The sequence below is a fragment of the Canis aureus genome, chromosome 7, assembly GCF_053574225.1.
Source record: "Canis aureus isolate CA01 chromosome 7, VMU_Caureus_v.1.0, whole genome shotgun sequence".
In the NCBI taxonomy this organism is placed as follows: Eukaryota; Metazoa; Chordata; class Mammalia; order Carnivora; family Canidae; genus Canis; species Canis aureus.
Genome location: NC_135617.1, coordinates 36,759,739 through 36,784,533, shown reverse-complemented (window position 1 = coordinate 36,784,533; position 24,795 = coordinate 36,759,739). Strand labels below are relative to the sequence as shown.

At 39.4% G+C, this 24,795-nt stretch overlaps 1 protein-coding gene across 4 annotated transcripts in view; it reads left to right on the top strand.

Moving 5' to 3' along the window:
* CD109 (CD109 molecule) overlaps positions 1-24,795 on the top strand; it is a 137,068-nt gene that overhangs the window by 81,631 nt on the left and 30,642 nt on the right. For all 4 annotated transcript variants that reach the window (XR_013383207.1, XM_077903370.1, XM_077903368.1 and 1 more), the window contains 6 exons: positions 3,886-4,027; positions 4,930-5,047; positions 8,021-8,134; positions 10,227-10,445; positions 11,206-11,350; positions 13,760-13,936. Coding sequence is in view for 3 of the 4 variants with exons in the window: in XM_077903370.1 (XP_077759496.1) it covers positions 3,886-4,027; positions 4,930-5,047; positions 8,021-8,134; positions 10,227-10,445; positions 11,206-11,350; positions 13,760-13,936 (915 nt within the window). In the remaining variant the exon portion in view is untranslated. The remainder of the gene's footprint in view (positions 1-3,885; positions 4,028-4,929; positions 5,048-8,020; positions 8,135-10,226; positions 10,446-11,205; positions 11,351-13,759; positions 13,937-24,795) is intronic.

Genomic DNA, 24,795 nt, shown 5'->3' with positions numbered 1-24,795 from the left:
GAGACACAGAGAGGAGAGAGAGAGAGAGAGAGAGAGACACACACACACACACACGCAGAGGGAGAAGCAGGCTCCATGCAGGGAGCCCGACATGGGACTCGATCCTGGGTCTCCAGGATCACGCCCTGGGCCAAAGGCGGTGCTAAACCGCTGAGCCACTCAGGCTGCCCAAGGAGCAACATATTTTGAAACATTTTTGTTCTCTAGCTTTTTGATGTTCACCTGGAATATAACCCAGATGCCATAAAGTATGCTGGTGCGTGCATGCATGCACACACACTCATGTGCATGTGTCTCATCAATCTGAGTTTCTCCTGGACAGCGTCACATCTGTATATCCTGGTTCCCAGTATTGCTAGAGTTGCCACCCAACTAATAAGTGTGCTTTTAGTAAGAAATAAAAATGTTTTGACTGAAGGAAATGTATAAATGTGAATGGTTAACTATAGAAATTGTTGCCTTTTCTTTCTAGTAACGTTAGGCTAATGTCATCTTGTAATGCTCCAGAACTGTCACAGTTCCTATCTCTGAATTCTCTATTCCTGTCAGGAATACCTTTCCTGAGAACTTTCTTCTGCTCCTCCCCCTCCTGTAACAGAAGAAACTTGATACTCTTATTAGCATACTGTGTCCTTAGAAACCTTCTCAAGTGACTGACATGACTTTTTCTGCTTCTCTTCTGGATCAGGGTTCCTAGGTACATAGTATACAGTGTTATCTTGACCACTTCAAGATCACTGTTTGGCAACCCTTAGTTAAGAGCAACTTCTCATTTGAAGCTCAAATATTTCAGTGATAATTCCTTCAGTCAACATTTAGGTCCCCTACTTTCCTTTTACCTCTGTATGCATCCCCTACTTTCCTTTTACCTCTGTATGCATTGATGAACCTCACAAAAGATTCAGAGTCCTTAAAGTCTTACTCCTGTTATCATCCTGGGAAGATTTGACTGTCCCACATGTGGTTGATCCATCTAATATATACTATCCTGTAGTCACCACTATGGCATCAGTAGTGACCCAAGGTCATTTTATCACTGGAACACTGTTCTACTTTTAAAGTTTCAAATGCCTGTCCTTCTACCTTGTATATTTCTTCACTCCTTTAAATCTATCAAATGTCTTTATCCTTTCTAGAGACCAAATATCTTTTTTGGTCTTGACATCTCCTGGTTATTGGGAATTATTGACTCCTTCTGCCTTGACTTTCCTCCAATGCCTTGTCTGGACTACATGGTTAATCAATTCGGTAGAATTCTTTCCTAGTTCTTTGTACTTCCATAACATCTTCCCCATTACACTCAACTCTGGAACATCTTGACTGTTTATCTTACCCCTCTGATTCTATATCCCACAAATACCTTAAATTCAATATGTCACAAACCAGGTTTATGATCTTCTCTTTCTTAACAACTTTGCTTTTCCCTAATATAACTTTACTGATATGTGATTCCTTGAATGGATATAATTTCAAATCTGTGTTTTCTTTTTTTTTTTTTTAATTTTTATTTATTTATGATAGGCACACAGTGAGAGAGAGAGAGGCAGAGACACAGGCAGAGGGAGAAGCAGGCTCCATGCACCGGGAGCCTGACGTGGGATTTGATCCTGGGTCTCCAGGATTGCGCCCTGGGCCAAAGGCAGGCGCTAAACCGCTGCGCCACCCAGGGATCCCTCAAATCCGTGTTAATGAAATCATCATCTACCTAGATGTCTAAATCAGAAATCCGGAACTCATCCTTAATCCCTTCCTTTCTTTCTGTCAGATGTGGAACAGCATGGTGGTTAGGAAAGGAATTGACATCAAATACTTCTGGCTTTAAATTCTGGCTTTATGACCTGAGAAAATCAGTTAATCTCTCTCAGCCTCAAGCCTCCCAGGGAAATATAGGACTAATAATATCCTTGGTATGACAGGGTTATTATGAGATTAAATTCAAAAGCACATAAAATGCTTAGCATGTGTTTAGCACTTCTAAGTCCGTAATTCCCTATTATCTTTTCTTATTATCTTATTATTTCTTATCTTATTATTATCTTATTATCTTATTCTTATCTTATTCCTCAGGTCCAGTTTGTTCATTCATTCTTTAACGGATAGTGATGATATTAATTGCATGCCTAGCATATATGAGGCAATGAGATTTCAGGTTGGTCTAGTGGGGCAGAACAACATATCATTAGAAGTGTGTGCTGAGCACTGGGGTGGGAAAAGTACAGCATGCCAGGGGAAATACACAGAAGTCACCCACCCAAGAGACAGAGCAGAATCATCTCTTGAGACTATCATTCCTCTCCTCTGCTTGGCTTCAGGCCCTTGACAGTGTCTCCTTGATCATTGCAAGAGCCTCTTAACTAACTTTTGCCTGCCTTCATTTTCCCCTACCTCTAAACCATTGCTCACAGTGATGCCAGAGTTACTGTTATAAAACATGGGCTACATCATGTTTCAAATTTATTTTTGACCCTTCAAAGGGTCAGAATTGATTAAATGTTTACTCTAAGTCCTTCATCATGGCATGTGATATTTTAATATCTGGACCTTGCCATTCTTTTTCTCATTTTATGGCACTCTTACCTAATAGTCACGTCATATTCTGGACATGCCTTTGTACTTAGCTTTCTGCCCTCCCCTCGCCCCGCCCCTGTATGGGATACTCTCTAACTAGAGACTTAAAAAAAATGGAATTTGCAAACAAACAGCAACACTCCTGCAAAATGGATTTTTCCCCCTAGCCATACTATTTTCATTATTCAGATTCTGGGTAAAATCAGCCATTCTGTGCACAATATATATGCCTGTTATAATTCTTACCATGTTTACTACAGTTTTCTATTTGTCTCCTCCATAGACTATGAGTAGAGCTCACTACATTCATCTTTGTATCCGTGGTACCTACTACAGTATATTGTTTTGCATCTTATTTTATTTTTTATTTTGTTTTATTTTGATTTTAAAAATATTTTTTTATTTATTTGAGGGAGAGAGATTGAGAACATGAGTGGGGTGGGGGTGGGATGGGGAGAGAGGGCAGAGGAAGAGGGAGAAGCAGACTCGCCCTGAGCTGGGAGCCCAATGTGGGGCTCGATCCCAGGACCCTGACATCATGACCTGAGCCAAAGGCAGATGCTTAACACACTGAGCCATCCAGACACCCCTGTTTTGCATTTTATTTTGAAATAATTTTAGACTTATAGAAAAGTTGAAAAAAATAGAAGTGGGTGATAGAAATAGAAAGAAAGCTTTTAGTGGAATATGGGTTAGGATGCAGTGTTATGGCTTTATTAGATGATCTGTTCCTTGAGAATTTGGGATTTACTGTTTCATGCTTACTTTAAAAAAATGTAGATATGTAAACAATTTGAAAAATTAAGACTTTTCCAAAAATGGTTTAGGTTAACGTTGACATTTTTGGAAGTGTGTCAGTCTGTATCGCAACATGACTATTTTTAAGCTAGTAAACTGGTTGATTGTAGTATCTTATGGCTGGTATAGCCAATAGTAATGATCACTAGGGAACTGAAAAGAGAACAAAATTGGAGGGAACTTTAAAAATATTAATTGTTTTTTTTTTATTAATTGTTTTTTAGCAATTGCACTATAAGTAGTTTTTCAGGTAGTAGTTGTACAGGCAGGGAAGGTTTTTTTTTTTTTTTTTTTTTTCTCGTTTTTTAGTTTTGGTGCTTCTGTAACTGGCCTCAGAGCCTTGGGTAAGTCACTTGACTTCTATGAGAATCAGGTATCTCATCTGTAAAATGAGAAGGTTGGATAAGATGAACTCTGACGTTCCATTTACCTAAGAGGTGTTGTGATTCTGTGAACTAAGTTTATAATCATCCTCTACAGTGACTTTTTTTCCTAACAATTATCAATGTTGATTTTTAGATGACAGTGTAGAATTTGCTGAGAGGTTTGTAGAGGAAAATGAAGGATACTTGGTAGATTTTCATGACTTCTCTTCGGTTAGCAATCCACATGTCAGAAAGCATTTTCCAGAGACTTGGATTTGGCTGGACACCAAGATGGGGTAAAGATTTGTAATGTTCTTTGCTCATACATACTTTGTCTAGTGTTCGTTTTAAATAAATTTTTTGTTCTTTCTAATGTTTAAGTACAAATATTGTGATTAACAACTAAATAGATGAAGAAGTTTTAATTTTAGAATGATATTTATTGTATTTAAATGTAGTATTTAGTAAAGCCACATGCAAATTGGGGCAGTGAGAGTGTCATTAAGGAGAAGCTGGACTCCTTCTAGTGAAGGGTGTTTTTAACTTCTTTGAAGTTTCATGGTTCTTGTTAGAGAAAATTACTGAGGGTACACTTATTGCCTTAGAGTGGGAAGCACTCATAATTACTCCCTTGACCTTGTGGCTCCTTGTAAAACCTCTCCATGAGCCACAGGAAGAAGAGCACAGGTGATAGAAGGATTCAGCTTAGTTGACAAACCCTGTGCTATCTGGCCTGATGACTGAGCAGATGAATCATGAAACCTTCACATATTTTATAGTCAGCCATTTATGGAAACTTGAAATAAGACACAAGTCAAACCTCAAAAAAAAAAAAAAAAGCATTGACTAGGATAAAGAGAGAAAGTTTTATGCAAATTGACATAAATTACATTAAATTTGAAAATAGATATTTATTTTCTATATACAACATTTATAAAAATAATTGTCATTCTGAAGGTATAAACACTGCAGAAAGCTTTCAATGGAATATGGGTCAGAATGCAGTGTGATGGCCTTATTAAATGACCTGTTCCTTGAGAATTTGAGATCTACTGTTTCATGCTTACTTTTAACAAATTTAGATCTCCAAACAATTTGGAAAATTAAAACTCTTCTAAAAATGATTTAGATTATGTTGACTTTTTTGGATACATGTCAATTCATGGTGTTGTGATTTTTGTTTTTATCTTGACTTCAGTTCTAGGATATACCAAGAATTTGAAGTTACTGTGCCTGATTCTATCACTTCTTGGGTAGCTACTGCTTTCGTGATCTCTGAGGACTTAGGTCTTGGATTAACAAGTACTCCAGTGGAGGTAGTATATTAAAGACTTTCTTGTAAATGTTAGTGTCCAAAGTAAAGAAAGTGTCAACTCTTCAATGGATTTTCAAAAATGACTCTTATGATGTTGATGTTTAGAGATTTGTCAGCTTTTCCTTTTGTTTTTCATTGGTTTTATACTTTAGAATGTGAGCTGTGCTAAACTCCTAAATGTGCTACATTCATATTAAGATTTGGATTAAAAACTTTATTATTGAATGAATCTAGCTATTTCCAAAGGCCAGAAGAGAGAGAGTTTCTGTGTATTCCCTCTGAAAAGAAAGGACAGAACTTCTCAAGATGTATTTCTAGCAGGCATTCCTTCATATTTCTGGTCAAATTGCATCACATGTTACTTTCCAAACTAGTTGCTGGCAAGAGGAATATAATGACCTTGTTTGGTCTTAGACCAGTAGCTCTTACTCTGTCATATCTGAAGCCTTCTCTTTATTTATTTTTTTTAAATTTTTTTTATTTATTTATGATAGTCACAGAGAGAGAGAGAGAGAGAGAGAGAGAGAGAGAGAGAGGCTGAGACATAGGCAGAGGGAGAAGCAGGCTCCATGCACCGGGAGCCCGACGTGGGATTCGATCCTGGGTCTCCAGGATCGCGCCCTGGGCGAAAGGCAGGCGCTAAACCGCTGCACCACCCAGGGATCCCTGAAGCCTTCTCTTTATAACAGATATTTTGTTTTCCCCTTTACCATCTGGAATGAAAATCATAGAAAATACAGTATATCTGCATACTCAATTTAAAAAAAATGAATATGATGCCTTAAGTGAAATATGAAGGAGAATAAAAGTAAGGTGTAATAAAATAATATATATTATAGTGTATAAGTGATCAGACATAGCCACATTAGAAGGCATAAATCTTTAAATATTTACTCCATGCATCAAATCACCCACTGTGTAACAGCTGCAAGTGGAGTTTGATATACATGTGTTGTTTTAGCAACTCAAAAACCTTGACTGATACTGCTTGTAGTGATGTCAGTCTTTGAAACCATGAACCACTTTTGGTAATGTTATAAACACAAAAATATGCACTCTTCTGTTGATTTACAAAATAGTTGTATTTATGAAAAATTCAGTGTGTGTTGAAAAATGCTTTGGGTTTATATATAAGTTCGAATTAGGTTGTAAGTTCAGGTCATCATAAGTAAGTACTTTATGTGAATGTCTGAAGAGGCATTTAATCATGAGAGATGTGGGACAATTCTTCATTGTCTGGGGCGGTCCTGAGCATTTCAGACTTTCACCCACTATGTGTCAATCGTACCTTTCAATCATTGTAACATTCTAAGACACTTCCACAAATGTCTGAGTAAACCTCTAGAGGGAACTACTGCTGCCAGTGACAACCATTGGCCTAAACTAATCAAGATTTATTTTCAGAGGCAGGGTAGGGGTTTAGCTGCCCCTGTAGGATTTGGCCAACAATATCAGAATTGGGTCACCAGGGAGAAAGTACATGTGCCTATATATGTTAGAAGGTAGTAAGCAGAACATCACTTAGACTTTCTCCGTGAGTCTAAAACAAGAGCTGTTTGACTTGGCCAGTGGCTTTTAAAGCAGATTGGTGGAGTCATCATAGCATAGTAGGTGAGGAGCTGGGCTTTGGCATCAGACATGCTGGGATCCATTTCTGGCTCCTTCATTCACTAGTGATGTAATCTTGTACTAGTTACAGAGATCTCTGAGCTTCTGATTTCTTTTCTGTAAAATATGAGCATAGATCCTGCCTCATAAAAGTTGTAAGGATTAAATGAAATAATTTGTGTAAAGTACCTATAAACTATTGGGACTACATCAAAGTAAAAATTTCTGGACAGTGAAGGAAAAAACAAAACTAAAAGACAACCCAATGAATGGGAGAAGATATTTGCAAATGACATATCTGATAAAGGATTAGTATCCAAAATATATAAAGAACTGATAAACTCAATACTCCCAAACCAAATAATCCGATTAAAATGGACGGAAGACATGAACAGATGTTTCTCCCCAGAAAACATACAGATGGCCAACAGATACATGAAAAGATGCTCAACATCACTGATTATCAGGGAAATGCAAATCAAAGGTGCAATGAGATATCATCTCACACCTGTCAGAATAGTTAAAATCAACAACACAAGACACAACAGGTGTTGGCAAGGATGTGGAGAAAAAAGAACCCCTTGTACTGTTGGTAGGAATGCAAAGTGGTGTAGCCACTCTGGAAAACAACATGGAGGTTCCTCAAAAGACAAAAATAAAACCACTCCATGATCTAGGAATCACACTACTGGGTATTTAACTCTCAAAAAACAAAAACACTAATTCAAAGGGATACATGCACCATCTGTTTATTGCAGCATTATTTACAACAGTCAAATTATAGAAGCAGCCCAAGTGTCCACAGATAGATGAATGGATAAAGGAGATGTGTTATAAATATATGATGGAATATTAGCCATAAAAAGCATGAAAGCTTGCCATTTGCAACAACATGGATAGAGCTAGAGAGTATAATGCTAAGTCAAATAAGTCAGTCAGAGAAAGACAAATACGATATAATCTTATTTGTGGAATGTAAGAAACAAAACAAATGAACAAAGGAAAAAAAGAGGTAACTGAGAAACAGATTGAACTATGAACAAACAGATGGTGACCAGAGAGGAGATTAAAGAGGGGGGTTAAAGAGTATACTTATCATGATGAGAATAAAATAAAATGATAAAAAAATAAAGTCCCTGGGTCCTAGTAGGCATTTATAAAGTGTAGTAATTACTCTATTAAATAGCATCCTATCAATTTATCATCATTGATTTGGGATAAGTTGCTATTTGTTTTTTGTTGGTAGGCAAGTGGACATTTCTATGTGGAATTACAAGCTTCACAGGTTTTGTGAGATTTGCTTTTAATTGCATGAATGTGAAGCATTTTGATTTGAATAAAATATATATTTGTTTGTCTTTTCCAGCTACAAGCCTTCCAACCGTTTTTCATTTTTTTGAATCTTCCTTACTCTATTATCAGAGGTGAAGAGTTTGCTTTGGAAGTAACCATATTCAATTATTTGAAAGATGCCACTGAGGTAATATATTAAATGTTTTGTTAATTCACACTTCAGGAAAAAAATGGAGAAAACACACAGGGATTAGATTGTTAATGTTTGGGTATCTGGGAATCTAAGCATTTTATACATTTCTGAGAGGCTGGAAATAAATATACTTTGTCAGTGATTTCTTCTACTTATTCATGTCTAAGGATAGTATTAGCGTGTGTCTGTACATTCTGTTTAATTTCCAGCACAGGTTTTCCACATTAGCTGCAAAATTTCCTCACTATATCTGAGGCAGGTCATTATCTTTTCTGCTTCCCTGTACCCTTTCCTAGCCTTCCCTGCATCTAGAAGGCGTTGCTGCTTCTCACTGCCATTTTGTGCTCCTTGCAGTTGGCAAGAACTTACTTCTTTCAAGACCTGGCTTGAAACTAGGATGCCCTTCCTCACCCATTCTGTTATGCCTTGTTTCCATGTTTATATAGTGTACTCTATTTTGAATACAGTGTATTCAAAACAAGGCTTTGTTTTTTGAGTCATGTGTCTTATGTTTCCTTTAGTTAGTCAGTTCTCTGGAAGGCAGGCCTATTAGGCCACCGTTTGTGTTGTGCCCATTGTAGTACTAACCAAGTGACTGATTTTTTTCTCCCCTTAGAGTAAGTAGGGGTATGTAATTAATTTCATTATATAAAAATTCCACAACCTCTTTAAATACTATGTTTTATAAATTGTATTTTAAAATTGTACTTAAATTTTTAAAAAAGATTTTATTTATTTATTTGAGAAAGAGAGAGCAGGAGTTGGGGGGAAGGGCAGAGGGAGAGAGAGAAAGCAGACTCCCAGCTGAGTGGGGAGCCCAATGGGGGCTCGATCCCAGTACTCTGGATCATGACCTGAGCTGAAGGCAGACACTTAACAAACTGATCCACTCAGGTGCCCCTGAATTGTACTTTTTAACTTAGTCAACAATTATACATTGTAAAGAGCAAAAGATCTGGAATCAGAAGGCCTGGATTCAATGTCCTGCTCTATAACTTACCAGGAAATAAGTTAATAGTAGTTTCCTCCTCTGTAAAATAGGACTAATAATTATTATTCCTAGAGAAAATATTTTGATAAACAGATGAGAAATGGAAATGGAAAACAACTCATGAAGTATAAGGCTTGGGTAAATGCTGTTTTTTTTTTTTTTTTTAAGATCTTTTTTATTTACTCATGAGACACACACACACACACACACACACACACACACAGGCAGAGACACTGGCAGAGAGAGAAGCAGGCTCCATGCAGGGAGCCTGATGCAGGACTCGACCCCAGGACTCCAGGATCATGCCCTGAGCTGAAGGCAGGTGCTCAATTGCCGAGCCACCCAGGCATCCCATAAATGCCGCTCTTGATAAGATTGGCAGCTTTGACATACTTTACAAAAGTTTACAACCAATATATGCTTCAGTACTCATCTCTGTGTCATTCTTTCCTTGGAATAATTTAGCAGAGACTCTCGAAGGATGTAATAACACTTCATCTTGTTTGTCTTAGGTGTTTATTAACGGGACCAGTGTCCTAGGATGACTCAGTTAAACCAGGCTGGTGGCAATACCATGACATGAAATAACCTTTCTGGGCATGTCCTTCCCACTCAAAGGCTTTGCATAATGACAGAACTTAATGTTAATGGGCATTTAATGTTAGAAATGGAACTGCTGGGGTGCCTGGGTGGCTCAGTTGGTTGAAGCATCTGCCTTTGGTTCAGGTCATGATCCCAGGGTCCTGGGATCGAGCCCTGCTTTGGGCTCCCTGCTCAGCAGGGAGCCTGCTTCTCCCTCTGTCTGCTCCCCCTTCTCCCTGCTTGTGCTCTCTCTCTATATAAAATAAATAAATAAATAAAATTTAAAAAATAAGTGGAACTGCAGTGCCCTGTTCCCACATATCTGGAGATGGAGGAGAGCATAGAGAAATGAAGATTTTCCTGATGACCCTCTCATCCTATCCTTGGCTGAATCTCTGTCTCATCTTCCTTAGTCTTGAGCTCCATGGATTTAATAGCATTTAACGTGGGGATAAAGCAACACTTTTCTGAGGAGCATTTATTATAGAAAAATTTTGATAATTTTCCTTCCAGGTTGAAGTAATCATTGAGAAAAGCGACAAATTTGATATTCTAATGGCTTCAAATGAAATAAATGTCACAGGACACCAGCAGACCATTCTGGTTCCCAGTGAGGATGGGGCAACTGTTCTTTTCCCAATCAGGCCAACATATCTGGGGGAAATACCTATCACAGTCACAGCCATTTCACCTACTGCTTCTGATGCTGTCACACAGAAGATTTTAGTAAAGGTAAGTATTTGAAGTCTTGAGTAAGTGAAACGGAAATACATAATTGAAAAGGAAATAGAAGATGGTTTTTCTCTTGGTTAAATTTGTTGGCAAGATCTAGTAGGTCATCTCTACCCACTTGGTATTGTCTAATTGTTTTCTCATCTGTATGCAAAGATCTATATTATGTTTTGGAGATAATTGCCAATATTCTCTTTAACTTTATGGTATGCCTGTATAGTGAATCTCTTTTGGAATCAGTTGCATTTACAAACTGTGTTACACTGGGGTCCTAGTAAATCATGCCAAGTGGATATGTAGATTTTGAATTTTGAAATTCCTCAATATAATTGGAAGATATTTTGTAGATTTATTTTGGAGAAGATATTATGCAGAAAAAGACAACTCAGCCTAGTAGATAAGCACTTGTGTTCCGATGTGACAGCCCTAGGTTCAAATCCCAGCTCTGTCAAATGTGATTTAGAACAAGGTGTATAATCTCTCTTTGGATAATAATAGGATTTACTTCAGAGGGTTTTTCTCATCACCTTTTCATCTTATCCTTTGCCATTCCAATTACCATTTCATGAAATGTTTTGTCTACTTTAACTAGAAAGTAAGCGTTTAGTAACAGATTTGGAGCAGGAATAAAAAACAGTAGGTATTTTTTCAATTGTACACATACTGCAGATACAACAGGCAAGACGTTTATCTTATTTATATAAAGTTCTCTAAACAGATGAGTGAAGATGATGTTAATTGTGTTACTTTTTTCCAACAGGCTGAAGGAATAGAAAAATCGTATTCACAATCCATCTTGTTAGACTTGACTGACAACAAGTTACAAACTCCCCTGAAAACTTTGAGTTTCTCATTTCCTCCCAACACAGTGAGTGGTAGTGAACGAGTTCAGATCACTGCAGTTGGTAAGAATACAGTCTTATCACCATCACTACTGGTTAATTTGTATATGACAATATAATGTACATATTTTATCTATGTTTAGGTGTGTTTTTTAATTTAGTCATAAGAAAAGAGGTTGCAAAAGTTTTTAGTTGATACCAGCTGCTGAGAACAATAGAAAGACGAGCAGATATGTGTCCTAGGCTAGTTCTTAATTGCAGTGTGCATATGAATCATGCAGGGATCTTGTTTAAAGGAAGATGTTGGTTTATTAGGCTTGGGGTGGGGCTTTAGATTATGCATTTCTAACCAGCTCCCACTTGATGCTGATGCTTCTGGTGTATAGAACACTGTTTGGGTAGCAGCACCCACCATAATGTGGCTGGAGGGTGGGATTATTTCTAAGAGTGGAGCTTCTGGCTTCTGTGATTTTCAGCCACTGGTACATATCAGAATCTTTTATGGAGTTTTGTAAAAACGCAAGCTCTACTTTCAACCCACACAATCAGAATTTCATGGGCTATGTATATTTTGAAAAGGTTTCACAAGTGCTTCTAACTAGAAATTGAGCACTATTGCCTAAAGCTGTTCTCTGTGCAGGAGGCAGATAACCTTTACAGCAGGATGCAAACAACCTACTGATTTCACCCTCTCCTGGTCACCTTCTGGCAACCTGAAAGTATTATTACATCAGCTGTTAAACATAGCTTCCACATAAACTATTTATCTGGTTGCACTTCACAAATAACTGAAGGAAATGTTTAGATTAATGAAGATTAATGAATCTAAATAGTTTGTTAGGTCTTCAAGATTTCAGGACCTAAGGCACTTTTTCAGAGGTTCTTTTACACCCCATCTGATCTAATACTTTCCATTATAACTCAACCAACTAATCCCTTATAGAGTACTTTTTGAGAATCTTAGGCATAATTCTTAAGAAGAATTAAACAAGCTCTCTACCTAGGTGAATAAATTCTCCCATAGTGTTGGGATGTGGGGAGGTGCAGCACACACATGGGGGGATGCCGTACACATACACACACACACAAGTGTGTGCATACACATATACACAAAGGGAAGATACTTTTCAGTTTCAAATGCATACCACCATTCTTTACATTGGAATGAGTCTATCTTTAGTTATTGAAATACTCTTGAGGTTTGGTTTTTAAGCTTGATGCAAAGAATGATTTTTCAAGTTGTATTTTTATTTGGTTATTTATTTTTAAAAAAATCTATTTTGGTAGCCCAGAATTTTAGTGTGAATATTAGTTTGCTTCTTTGAATTTTGAGACTATAAGTTTATGTTCACTTTGAATGTTAAAAACCATAAAAACATGAATGATAACAATATAACCTCTATTAATTTTTTTTTGTGTTAACATCTTAAGTTTAAGACATCATATGCCAGCATGGCTGCAGCCTATTCATTTAAAAGAGGTCTTCCTGTCTTTTTAGATTCTTTTTTTAAGGATTAGGTTATCACTAAGTTTTTGGACTTGAAATGGGTAAATTTCTAAAATAAACTAGATGGAAGAGTGTTCTCCATACAACTTAGCCACAGTGGGGTCGGAATTTTTTTTTTTAAGATTTTATTTATTTATTTGACAGGAAGAGAGCACAAGCAGGGAGCATCAGGCAGAGGGAGAAGCAAGCTTACTGCTGAGCAGGGGAGGGGGTACCTGATGTGAGGCTTGATCCCAGGACCTCAGGATCATGACTTGAGCCAAAGGCAGACATTTAACTGACTGAGCCATCCAGATACCCCTCACAGTGGGGTAAGAATTGGAACTCAGCCTCTGTATTTCTAAATTTTTTACTTATTTCCCTAAGTCATGGTGTTAGAATGTAGGTAGAGGTGTCTTTTAAGCAGGCATTTTGTTAATTTTATATTACTAACTTTGAAGAATATCCCTTATCTGTTTTGATTCTGAGATTCATTGAAATACATTTACATGTTAATTCTACTTTGTTTTTATTAAAGAGAACACATTGAAAAATATTATAATCTTTACTCTTAAATAATTTCTCAAGTGTTTGTAGTGTGTTAGTAAGAAATCAGAGTGAAGTTCTAGTTATGTGAAGAATACTACTAATAAAACATTTCTTTCTTATATAAAAATGATGGTTTCCTGATGGTCAGTTCCTGATATTTTTGTTCAAGAATGATTTTTTAAACTTCTTTTTTGCCTGGCATATGCCACATCTTTAAATGAACTAGAAGTCTGATTTGTCACATAATCTACAAGTTTGGTGCCACTGTGTAATCAGTTACTTGACCAGTCTCCCTAAAAGCTTGATATAAAGTCTGTACCCTGTTTCAGGTTTGCTTCAGTGTCACATGCCTTCTGTACTCAGCAGAAGTTTCTTTGCCAACAGGAGCTACAATTACTGAGTATTTGCTGAATGTATTGAATGTCTTGTGCTTTCAGGAGATATCCTTGGTTCTTCCATCAATGGCTTAGCCTCATTGATTCGGATGCCTTATGGCTGTGGTGAACAGAACATGATAAATTTTGCTCCCAATATTTATGTTTTGGATTACCTAACTAAAAAGAGACAACTGACAGAAAACTTAAAAGAAAAAGCCCTTTCATTTATGAGGCAAGGTAAGCATTTTAGAAATGTACTTTTATTTGTAAATTTCTTTATTTCTTTTTTTTAGGCAGAATCCACTCTAGACTGTATTTCAGTATAGACTGATTTGTCTTTGCTGTGTGATTGTAGAACTAGATGGTGTTGAAATGTGCTAGAAGCAGTGGGAAACTGTCACCATTCTTCCTGCAGCTAATTGTCACTAATTGCTGCTAACACGTTAAGGAATTAGTGTCTAGAAGGGTTTGTATTTTAATTAGGGACCTGAAATTTAAAGCTACTTAAAAATCTAGAGGACTGAGTGTTCATTTATTCATCACACATTTATGGAGTATCTGCTGGTGCCAGTGTCAGCTCCGCCACTGAGGAAACAGGTCAGGGCCTTTCTTCTCAAGGAATTCTTTGTTCAGTGAAGACAGTCTGTACATACACACATGTGGTGCCATGGGGCGGGCACCTTCTCAGTGCGTTTAAAATGTCAGGTAGGTGGGAGTAGGAGGGCATAGTTTATATGAGGAGGCCCTGCTCATCTCTCAGATGTCAGACTCGTGATTACTGTCCCCTGAGTTCTTGAGAGGCAGATATTGTTCACGGATACCAGATGCTTTGTGTCTGCAACTTGCAAATAGCAACAGTTACTATTAGCTGAGCACTTATATGTGTCAGGCAGTGTTTTAAGCACTTTGTAATTAATGTCTCATTTAATGCTCACAGTGTTAGTATTGTCCTCTTGTTTTTACAGAAGAGGAAACTGAGACACAGAAAAGTTAATTAACTTATTAGCAAGTGAGTAGTAGAGCTGGGATTTGAACTCACTGCCTGGCCCCAGAGTCCATGCACTTTATGTCCATCCTTAGACAAAAACAAAAATGTTTCTAATACTATTACTACTAATAATAATGTATATTTGATTTCCTCAAATACTCCAGAAGCCAGCTACCCAAAATTATGATCTAGGTTTTGCATTTTCATGTTAGGGGACTTCTAGCAAAATCTCTGTGTGGTTGAGTTTATTTGTCTACATAATTTGGGCTACCTGCTGCCCATCAAATTTATGAGGATTAGAATGGTTTATGCAAAATGCTAAAAAAATCTTTGTTCAGTGTAATCTAAAAATCCCAACTCCTAAGTGTTTTGTTTTTGTTTTTTGGAAGGAATGGATTAAATGCAAATAGAGGCAAGCTGTTAGTGATTTTACTAACTTCTCCACAGTTACGAATTAGAAAGCTTAAAGATATATTTTGATGTGAGCTTTTCTTCCAGGTTCCCTCATTATGTAGGAACTTATTTATCCTAAACTAAATTTTATGTATTAAATTTTATGTATTAAATGGTAATAACCAACCCTGTTAAAGGCTTTACAAATGTTTTCATTTAATTCTTTTTTTTTACCTTAAGATTACTTATTTGTTTGACAGAGAGAGAAAGAGAGAGAGAGAGTGTGTGAGAGAGAGAGAAAGAATATGCATGTGCACGCTCTGGCATGTGTAAGGGTGGGGAAAGGGGCAGAGGGAAAGGGAGGTAGAATCTTTTTTTTTTTAATTTATTTTTTATTGGTGTTCAATTTACTAACATACAGAATAACCCCCAGTGCCCGTCACCCATTCACTCCCACCCCCCGCCCTCCTCCCCTTCTACCACCCCTAGTTCGTTTCCCAGAGTTAGCAGTCTTTACGTTCTGTCTCCCTTTCTGATATTTCCCACACATTTCTTCTCTCTTCCCTTATATTCCCTTTCACTATTATTTATATTCCTCAAATGAATGAGAACATATAATGTTTGTCCTTCTCCGACTGACTTACTTCACTCAGCATAATACCCTCCAGTTCCATCCACGTTGAAGCAAATGGTGGGTATTTGTCATTTCTAATAGCTGAGTAATATTCCATTGTATACATAGACCACATCTTCTTTATCCATTCATCTTTCGTTGGACACCGAGGCTCCTTCCACAGTTTGGCTATCGTGGCCATTGCTGCTATAAACATTGGGGTGCAGGTGTCCCGGCGTTTCACTGCATCTGTATCTTTGGGGTAAATCCCCAACAGTGCAATTGCTGGGTCGTAGGGCAGGTATATTTTTAACTGTTTGAGGAACCTCCACACAGTTTTCCAGAGTGGCTGCACCAGTTCACATTCCCACCAACACTGTATGAGGGTTCCCTTTTCTCCGCATCCTCTCCAACATTTGTTGTTTCCTGCCTTGTTAATTTTCCCCATTCTCACTGGTGTGAGGTGGTATCTCATTGTGGTTTTGATTTGTATTTCCCTGATGGCAAGTGATGCAGAGCATTTTCTCATATGCATGTTGGCCATGTCTATGTCTTCCTCTGTGAGATTTCTGTTCATGTCTTTTGCCCATTTCATGATTGGATTGTTTGTTTCTTTGGTGTTGAGTTTAATAAGTTCTTTATAGATCTTGGAAACTAGCCCTTTATCTGATAGGTCATTTGCAAATATCTTCTCCCATTCTGTAGGTTGTCTTTGAGTTTTGTTGACTGTATCCTTTGCTGTGCAAAAGCTTCTTATCTTGATGAAGTCCCAATAGTTCATTTTTGCTTTTGTTTCTTTTGCCTTCGTGGATGTATCTTGCAAGAAGTTACTATGGCCGAGTTCAAAAAGGGTGTTGCCTGTGTTCTTCTCTAGGATTTTGATGGAATCTTGTCTCACATTTAGATCTTTCATCCATTTTGAGTTTATCTTTGTGTATGGTGAAAGAGAGTGGTCCAGTTTTATTCTTCTGCATGTGGATGTCCAATTTTCCCAGCACCATTTATTGAAGAGACTGTCTTTCTTCCAATGGATAGTCTTTCCTCCTTTATCAAATATTAGTTGCCCATAAAGTTCAGGGTCCACTTCTGGATTCTCTATTCTGTTCCACTGATCTATGTGTCTGTTTTTGTGCCAGTACCACACTGTCTTGATGACCACAGCTTTGTAGTACAACCTGAAATCTGGCATTGTGATGCCCCCAGATATGGTTTTCTTTTTTAAAATTCCCCTGGCTATTCGGGGTCTTTTCTGATTCCACACAAATCTTAAAAATAATTTGTTCTAACTCTCTGAAGAAAGTCCATGGTATTTTGATAGGGATTGCATTAAACGTGTATATTGCCCTGGGTAACATTGACATTTTCACAATATTAATTCTGCCAATCCATGAGCATGGAATATTTTTCCATCTCTTTGTGTCTTCCTCAATTTCTTTCAGAAGTGTTCTATAGTTTTGAGGGTATAGATCCTTTACATCTTTGGTTAGGTTTATTCCTAGGTATCTTATGCTTTTGGGTGCAATTGTAAAGGGGATTGACTCCTTAATTTCTCTTTCTTCAGTCTCATTGTTAGTGTATAGAAATGCCACTGACTTCTGGGCATTGATTTTGTATCCTGCCACGCTACCGAATTGCTGTATGAGTTCTAGCAATCTTGGGGTGGAGACTTTTGGGTTTTCTATGTAGAGTATCATGTCATCGGCGAAGAGGGAGAGTTTGACTTCTTCTTTGCCAATTTGAATGCCTTTAATGTCTTTTTGTTGTCTGATTGCTGAGGCTAGGACTTCCAGTACTATGTTGAACAGCAGTGGTGAGAGTGGACATCCCTGTCTTGTTCCTGAACTTACGGGAAAGGCTCCCAGTGCTTCCCCATTGAGAATGATATTTGCTGTGGGCTTTTCATAGATGGCTTTTAAGATGTCGAGGAATGTTCCCTCTATCCCTACACTCTGAAGAGTTTTGATCAGGAATGGATGCTGTATTTTGTCAAATGCTTTCTCTGCATCCAATGAGAGGATCATATGGTTCTTGGTTTTTCTCTTGCTGATATGATGAATCACATTGATTGTTTTACGGGTGTTGAACCAGCCTTGTGTCCCAGGGATAAATCCTACCTGGTCATGGTGAATAATTTTCTTAATGTACTGTTGGATCCTATTGGCCAGTATCTTGTTGAGAATTTTTGCATCCATGTTCATCAGGGATATTGGTCTGTAATTCTCCTTTTTGGTGGGGTCTTTGTCTGGTTTTGGAATTAAGGTGATGCTGGCTTCATAGAACGAATTTGGAAGGACTCCATCTCTTTCTATCTTTCCAAACAGCTTTAGGAGAATAGGTATGGTTTCTTCTTTAAACGTTTGATAAAATTCCCCTGGGAAGCCATCTGGCCCTGGACTCTTGTGTCTTGGGAGGTTTTTGATGACTGCTTCAATTTCCTCCCTGGTTATTGGCCTGTTCAGGTTTTCTATTTCTTCCTGTTCCAGTTTTGGTAGTTTGTGGCTTTCCAGGAATGCGTCCACTTCTTCTAGATTGCCTAATTTATTGGCGTATAGCTGTTCATAATATGTTTTTAAAATCGTTTGTATTTCCTTGGTGTTGGTAGTGATCTCTCCTTTTTCATTCATGATTTTATTAATTTGAGTCTTCTCTCTCTTCTTTTTAATAAGGCTGGCTAATGGTTTATCTATCTTATTAATTCTTTCAAAGAACCAACTCCTGGTTCTGTTGATCTGTTCCACAGTTCTTCTGGTCTCGATTTCGTTGAGTTCTGCTCGAATCTTTATTAACTCCCTTCTTCTCTTGGGTGTAGGATCTATTTGCTGTTTTTTCTCTAGCTCCTTTATGTGTAAGGTTAGCTTTTGTATTTGAGTTCTTTCCTGTTTTTGAATGGATGCTTGTATTGCGATATATTTCCCCCTTAGGACTGCTTTTGCTGCATCCCAAAGATTTTGAACGGTTGTATCTTCATTCTCATTAGTTTCCATGAATCTTTTTAATTCTTCCTTAATTTCCTGGTTGACCCTTTTATCTTTTAGCAGGATGGTCCTTAACCTCCACGTGTTTGAGGTCCTTCCAAACTTCTTGTTGTGATTTAGTTCTAATTTCAAGGCATTATGGTCCGAGAATATGCAGGGGACAATCCCAATCTTTTGGTATCGGTTCAGACCCGATTTGTGACCCAATATGTGGTCTATTCTGGAGAAAGTTCCATGTGCGCTTGAGAAGAATGTGTATTCAGTTGAGTTTGGATGTAAAGTTCTGTAGATATCTGTGAAATCCATCTGGTCCAGTGTATCATTTAAAGCACTCGTTTCTTTGGAGATGTTGTGCTTAGAAGACCTATCGAGTATAGAAAGAGCTAGATTGAAGTCACCAAGTATAAGTGTATTATTATCTAAGTATTTCTTCACTTTGGTTAATAATTGATTGATATATTTGGCAGCTCCCACATTCGGGGCAAATATATTGAGGATTGTTAAGTCCTCTTGTTGAATAGATCCTTTAAGTATGATATAGTGTCCCTCTTCATCTCTCACTACAGTCTTTGGGGTAAATTTTAGTTTATCTGATATAAGGATGGCTACCCCTGCTTTCTTTTGAGGACCATTCGAATGGTAAATGGTTCTCCAACCTTTTATTTTCAGGCTGTAGGTGTCCTTCTGTCTAAAATGAGTCTCTTGTAGACAGCAAATAGATGGGTCCTGCTTTTTTATCCAGTCTGAAACCCTGCGCCTTTTGATGGGGTCATTAAGCCCGTTCACATTCAGAGTTACTATTGAGAGATATGAGTTTAGTGTCATCATGATATCTATTCAGTCCTTGTTTTTGTGGACTGCTCCACTGAACTTCTTCTTAAAGGGGAATTTTAAGAGTCCCCCTTAAAATTTCTTGCAGAGCTGGTTTGGAGGTCACATATTCTTTTAGTTGCTGCCTGTCTTGGAAGCTCTTTATCTCTCCTTCCATTTTGAATGAGAGCCTTGCTGGATAAAATATTCTTGGTTGCATGTTCTTCTCATTTAGGACCCTGAATATATCCTGCCAGCCCTTTCTGGCCTGCCAGGTCTCTGTGGAGAGGTCTGCTGTTACCCTAATACTCCTCCCCATGAAAGTCAGGGATTTCTTGTCTCTTGCTGCTTTAAGGATCTTCTCTTTATCTTTGGAATTTGCAAGCTTCACTATTAAATGTCGAGGTTGAACGGTTTTTATTGATTTTAGGGGGGGATCTCTCTATTTCCTGGATCTGAATGCCTGTTTCCCTTCCCAGATTAGGAAAGTTTTCAGCTAGAATTTGTTCAAATACATATTCTGGCCCTCTGTCCCTTTCGGCGCCCTCGGGAACCCCAATTAAACGTAGGTTTTTCTTTCTCAGGCTGTCGTTTATTTCCCTTAATCTATCCTCATGGTCTTTTAATTGTTTGTCTGTTTTTTCCTCAGTTTCCCTCTTTGCTATCAACTTGTCTTCTATGTCACTCACTCGTTCTTCCACCTCGTTAACCCTCGTCGTTAGGACTTCTAGTTTGGATTGCATCTCATTCAATTGATTTTTAATTTCTGCCTGATTAGCTCTAAATTCTGCAGTCATGAAGTCTCTTGAGTCCTTTATACTTTTTTCTAGAGCCACCAGTAGCTGTATAATAGTGCTTCTGAATTGGCTTTCTGACATTGAATTGTAATCCAGATTTTGTAACTCTGTGGGAGAGAGGACTGTTTCTGATTCTTTCTTTTGAGGTGAGGTTTTCCTTGTAGTCATTTTGCTCAGTGCAGAGTGGCCAAAAGCAAGTTGTATTGGGAAAAAGAGAAAAAGAGAGGAGAGAAAGAAGGAAAGAAAAGAGAAAGAGAAAAAAAAGGGAAGAAAAAAAAACGAAAAAAAAAAAAAGAAGAAAAAGAGAAAGAAAAAGAAAGGAGAAAAAAAAGGGGGTGGGGGAAGGAAACAAATCAAAAAGCAAAACAAAACAAAACAAAACAAAACAAAAAAAGAACCACGGGGGAGTGTCTTCTGATTCTGTGTACTTTAAGTCCCTTGGCTTCTCCTGGAACTTGTCCGTCTAGCTGGTGTTCTGGGGGAGGGGCCTGTTGTGCTGATTTTCAGGTGTCAGCAGTTGGGGGAGCTGCTCTGCCCCTGCCTGGTGCAGGGCTCAGTGGGGGTTGTTTACCCCGTGAGGCCGCAGGAGGAACAGCCCCAGTGGCGGGGCAGCTCTGGAAACCTGGATTCAGCTCCGGCAGGAACTCCGTCTGCAGGGCCTGGAGGCTCCGGGGCGGGGCCGCTGATCTGCTCAGCTGGGGCAGGAGCGTCCTTGCTGTCCTGGGCCCTCCCGGCCTCTGCCTGTCCCGGGGGTTGGCGGGATCCTGGGCCGTGTCCCGGCGCCCTGTGCTCCGGAGCCTGCGCTGTTGGATTCGCGCTCCCGGGCCGCGCAACCCCCTCCGCGGAGCTGCCGCCCGAGCCCCTCCGAGCTGCTCCTGGAACCGCGCAGGCCTCTCTGCACGGAGCCTCTTCCTCTGCCCGAGCTCCCCCGAGCTGCCCCCTGGGCCGCGCAGCCCCCTCCGCGGAGCCGCCCCCGAGCTCCCCGAGCTGCTCCCGCCCCGCAGCCCCCTCCGCGGAGCCGCCGCCCGAGCCCCCCCGAGCTGCTCCGGGTCCCGCCGAGCGCGCTGCAGCCCTTAGGGAGCTCGGCGCACTCTCCCGGGGCGCAGGTGTCTGTTACTGTCCTGGGAGCCCGAGGGCATCCCCGCCCTCCTGGGTCCTGCTCCAACTCCCTGCGGGCCCCTTTCCGCCCGGGAAGGTCGGTGCAGCTCCTGCTCCTCTGGGACGGGGCTCTCCTGTCCTGGGGACACTCGCCCCGGCCTCAGCCCAGCTCCTCGCGGGCCCCTCCCCCTTGGAGGCCTTCGTTTCTTTCTTTCTTTTTCCCCGTCTTCCTACCTTGATAGAAGCGCGAACTCTTCTCACTGTAGCATTCCAGCTGGTCTCTCTTTAAATCTCAGGCCGAATTGATAGATTTTCAGGATAATTTGAAGGTTATCTAGGTAATTTGGTGGAGACAGGTGATTTGGAGACCCTACTCCTCCGCCATCTCGCTCCTCCCCCCCGGGAGGTAGAATCTTAAGCGGACTCTGCATTGACCACAGAGCTGGATGTGAGGCTCTGTCTCATGACTCTGGGATTATGACCTGAGCTGCAAGAGTTGGATGCTTAATGGATTGTGCCACCAAGGTGCCCTATGTTTTCATTTAATTCTTACAAAAACCCTAGGAGGTATACATACTGATATTATTTCCATTTTACAGGTGAGGAAACTGAGGCACAGAGGGTATATAACTTACCAATGATTATTTCCAGGTGATATGGTGTTGGAATATGTGTTCTTCCTCAGATTGATATGGGATAAGTTTACTTGGCAACATTTTTAGGTTTTTAAAAACCGTAAGCTTGGATGGAAAAGGTCTAGGAATTGGCCAAGATGTTTGAGTGTGGCTAATGTGCAAGAGGTCTCAGGAGGCTTCTGATACAATAGTAAGGACATTACATAGGCTCCTATAGGGAAGGAGACAGCAAAGGTTAGAATCTGCAGTGTCCAGTTAGACCAGAGTAAGCTATAAAATGTGAGATCCTGGAGGATGAGCTGATTGGTATCCAAAACTCTCCCTGGGGTAGGCTGGTACAGACCAGGGCTGAGAGGGAGGAAGGGGGTTGTGAGTCAGAAACCATGTGCTGCATGAGAGGACAAACAGGGAGACCAGGGCTTGGAATCAGAGTTGGGTATGAACTGAGTACTGCTGTGATGAAGGAGATAGTGGTGTATTTTCCACTCAGATTAGAGCCAGGCCCATAGGCCTGGGATGTGGTTAGGTCTTCAGGAAATTCTCGAAGATTTAGCAATTGGTACTTTCCATACAGAGCTGCCCATTTAAAATCATCCTCCTTCATACATATATTTGTGAATCAGTCATATTTAAACATGTAAATACAAGAGCTGCTTTTTTTCAAATTCTATTATAATTAGGTTTAAGACGTGGTACCAAGTGCTGTCTGTGGTACAGTGTGTGCCGTGCTAAGCAGAAAAATGAGATTTTACACATTGCCATAATGGTTACCATAATGGTTATGTTTATAACCATGCCATAATGGTTATGTGCCATAACACATATTTAAGGAGATGGAAAAGTATTTGGGATTGTCATAATTTAACGCTGTACCTTTTGTAAACAAAATTCTATCTTATATTCAGAATGCAGTGTGACTGGCTTCATGTAGAAGTAGGTACATAGGGACTAGACTGTTGATTTATAGTCTGATACACATTCTTTGGGATAATTTAATAAAATAAGATAAAATATTGTTGAAAATGCCACATAATTCCATATTTTATATGCTTTATGGATGGTAATGTTAGCTAGTCAAATATTAATGCTTTAAAAAAAAGAGGATCAGTTTTATAGTTTGAACCATTTAAGGAATGATAAAATGATAAAATCATCCCTTAAAGATAATTTCAGTTGTGCTTTAGATACCTTGCTCTGGGTTAGCAGAGGTCCTAAAAAATGAACTCCCCAAATCCTTGGTATCTGTTGGTTTTCCGAAAGGAGTGCTGGTCCCTCAGGCCAGCCCCAGCCAGGTTAAGAGGGCCAACCTGCAGTTATTTCAAAGCCACCCTTTGGGTGGCTGCTTTTCCTTGATGCTTCTCCCTTCCTCACACTTGCTGGTTGTTAGAAGGTGCAGAGGGCCAGAGGGCAGAGAAAACATCATTCTCTAAAGGCCACGTAGTTTTCCAAGGTACCATAGCCATAAACAACGCTACTGCTGTGAAGGAGGCAAGCTCCACCTTGGGGACAGGAGGGTTCACTGGTTACGGCGCCAGCTGTGGAGGCTGTCACACCAGGGCTCGGAATCCTGCCGCCTACGCTGGTTTTCCCGAGCCATGTTTTCCCACCTGTAAGATAGGGATAATAAAGTACCCACTTCATGGGGGCTGTTTTGAAGATTAAATAAGATATTTTAGCACTTTAACATAGTCAGTGCCCAATAATTGTTAGCTGTAGTATACAGTTGGTTGCATCTGACTGGGGAGTTAGGGTTCATAGTCAGCAAGTAAACCCTGTCCAGCTGCCTAAAAACCAAATGTGAAGTTCTTCTGCTCTCTCCATCCCACGGCAAATCCTTCCACTCAGACAGCATCAGTGCTCACCTGGACAATGCCAGTGGCTTCCTTTTAGAAAATCTCTTTGCTTCTATGTCCTTCAATACAGGTTCCACATATAATAAAAGGGATCTTTTGAAAATGTTAAAGTCACATCACTTCCTTGCTTAAAATTCTCTAATGGGTTCTCTGGTGGTGAATCTGAGGCTGCCCCATCTTGGCAACCCCTCGGCTCCATCTGGAGCCCTCCCTGCTCCATGGTGCTTCAGGGCTTTAAGCTTGCTCTTCCTTCTCCTGGAATCCTCCCATGGCTGGCTCCTTCTCGTCATTTAGGTAGTGTTTCCCTTGGAGTGGCCTTCCCTTTGCATTTAGGAGCTCTCATTTATATAACTTCATTTCATTTTCTTCACCACACTCAACATTATTTAAAATGATTTCTTTTGCCTATTATCTGTGTGTCTCCTGCATAGAATGTAAGCTCCATGACAGTGGAGACTATGTTTAATCTTTGCACTATTGTATCACTACATAAGCACCACCATAAATACAGACTGGATGAATGAGTTACTGTCAATATTAATTTCTTTGGGCCTTAGGTTCCTTATCCTAATGCAGAGATTGGGCCCACAACATCTCTTAAGTACTTCCACAATGCAGCAATTGTTTCCAAACATTAAAGGTTTACCTGGCCTTGGCGTGTTCTTATAAGCTAAGAAATGGAGCCAGTGGCTTCAGCTCACCTTTTGAGCTGGTGAAGTGATTGATGGCAACCGACACAATGGAGCTTCCCCAAATACATCATTTCACATGCTGAACTGAATTGTATTTCAAAGTTGTGGACAATAGCTTCTTGGTATAATGATTTTCATTATGAAATCAGTGTCTTATTTCAGAGACTTTGTTTTTTCTCTTGCCATCACATTTGCCAAAGTCCTCTAAATATACTGTAGTTGTTTTTATTTTTTAAGAAATT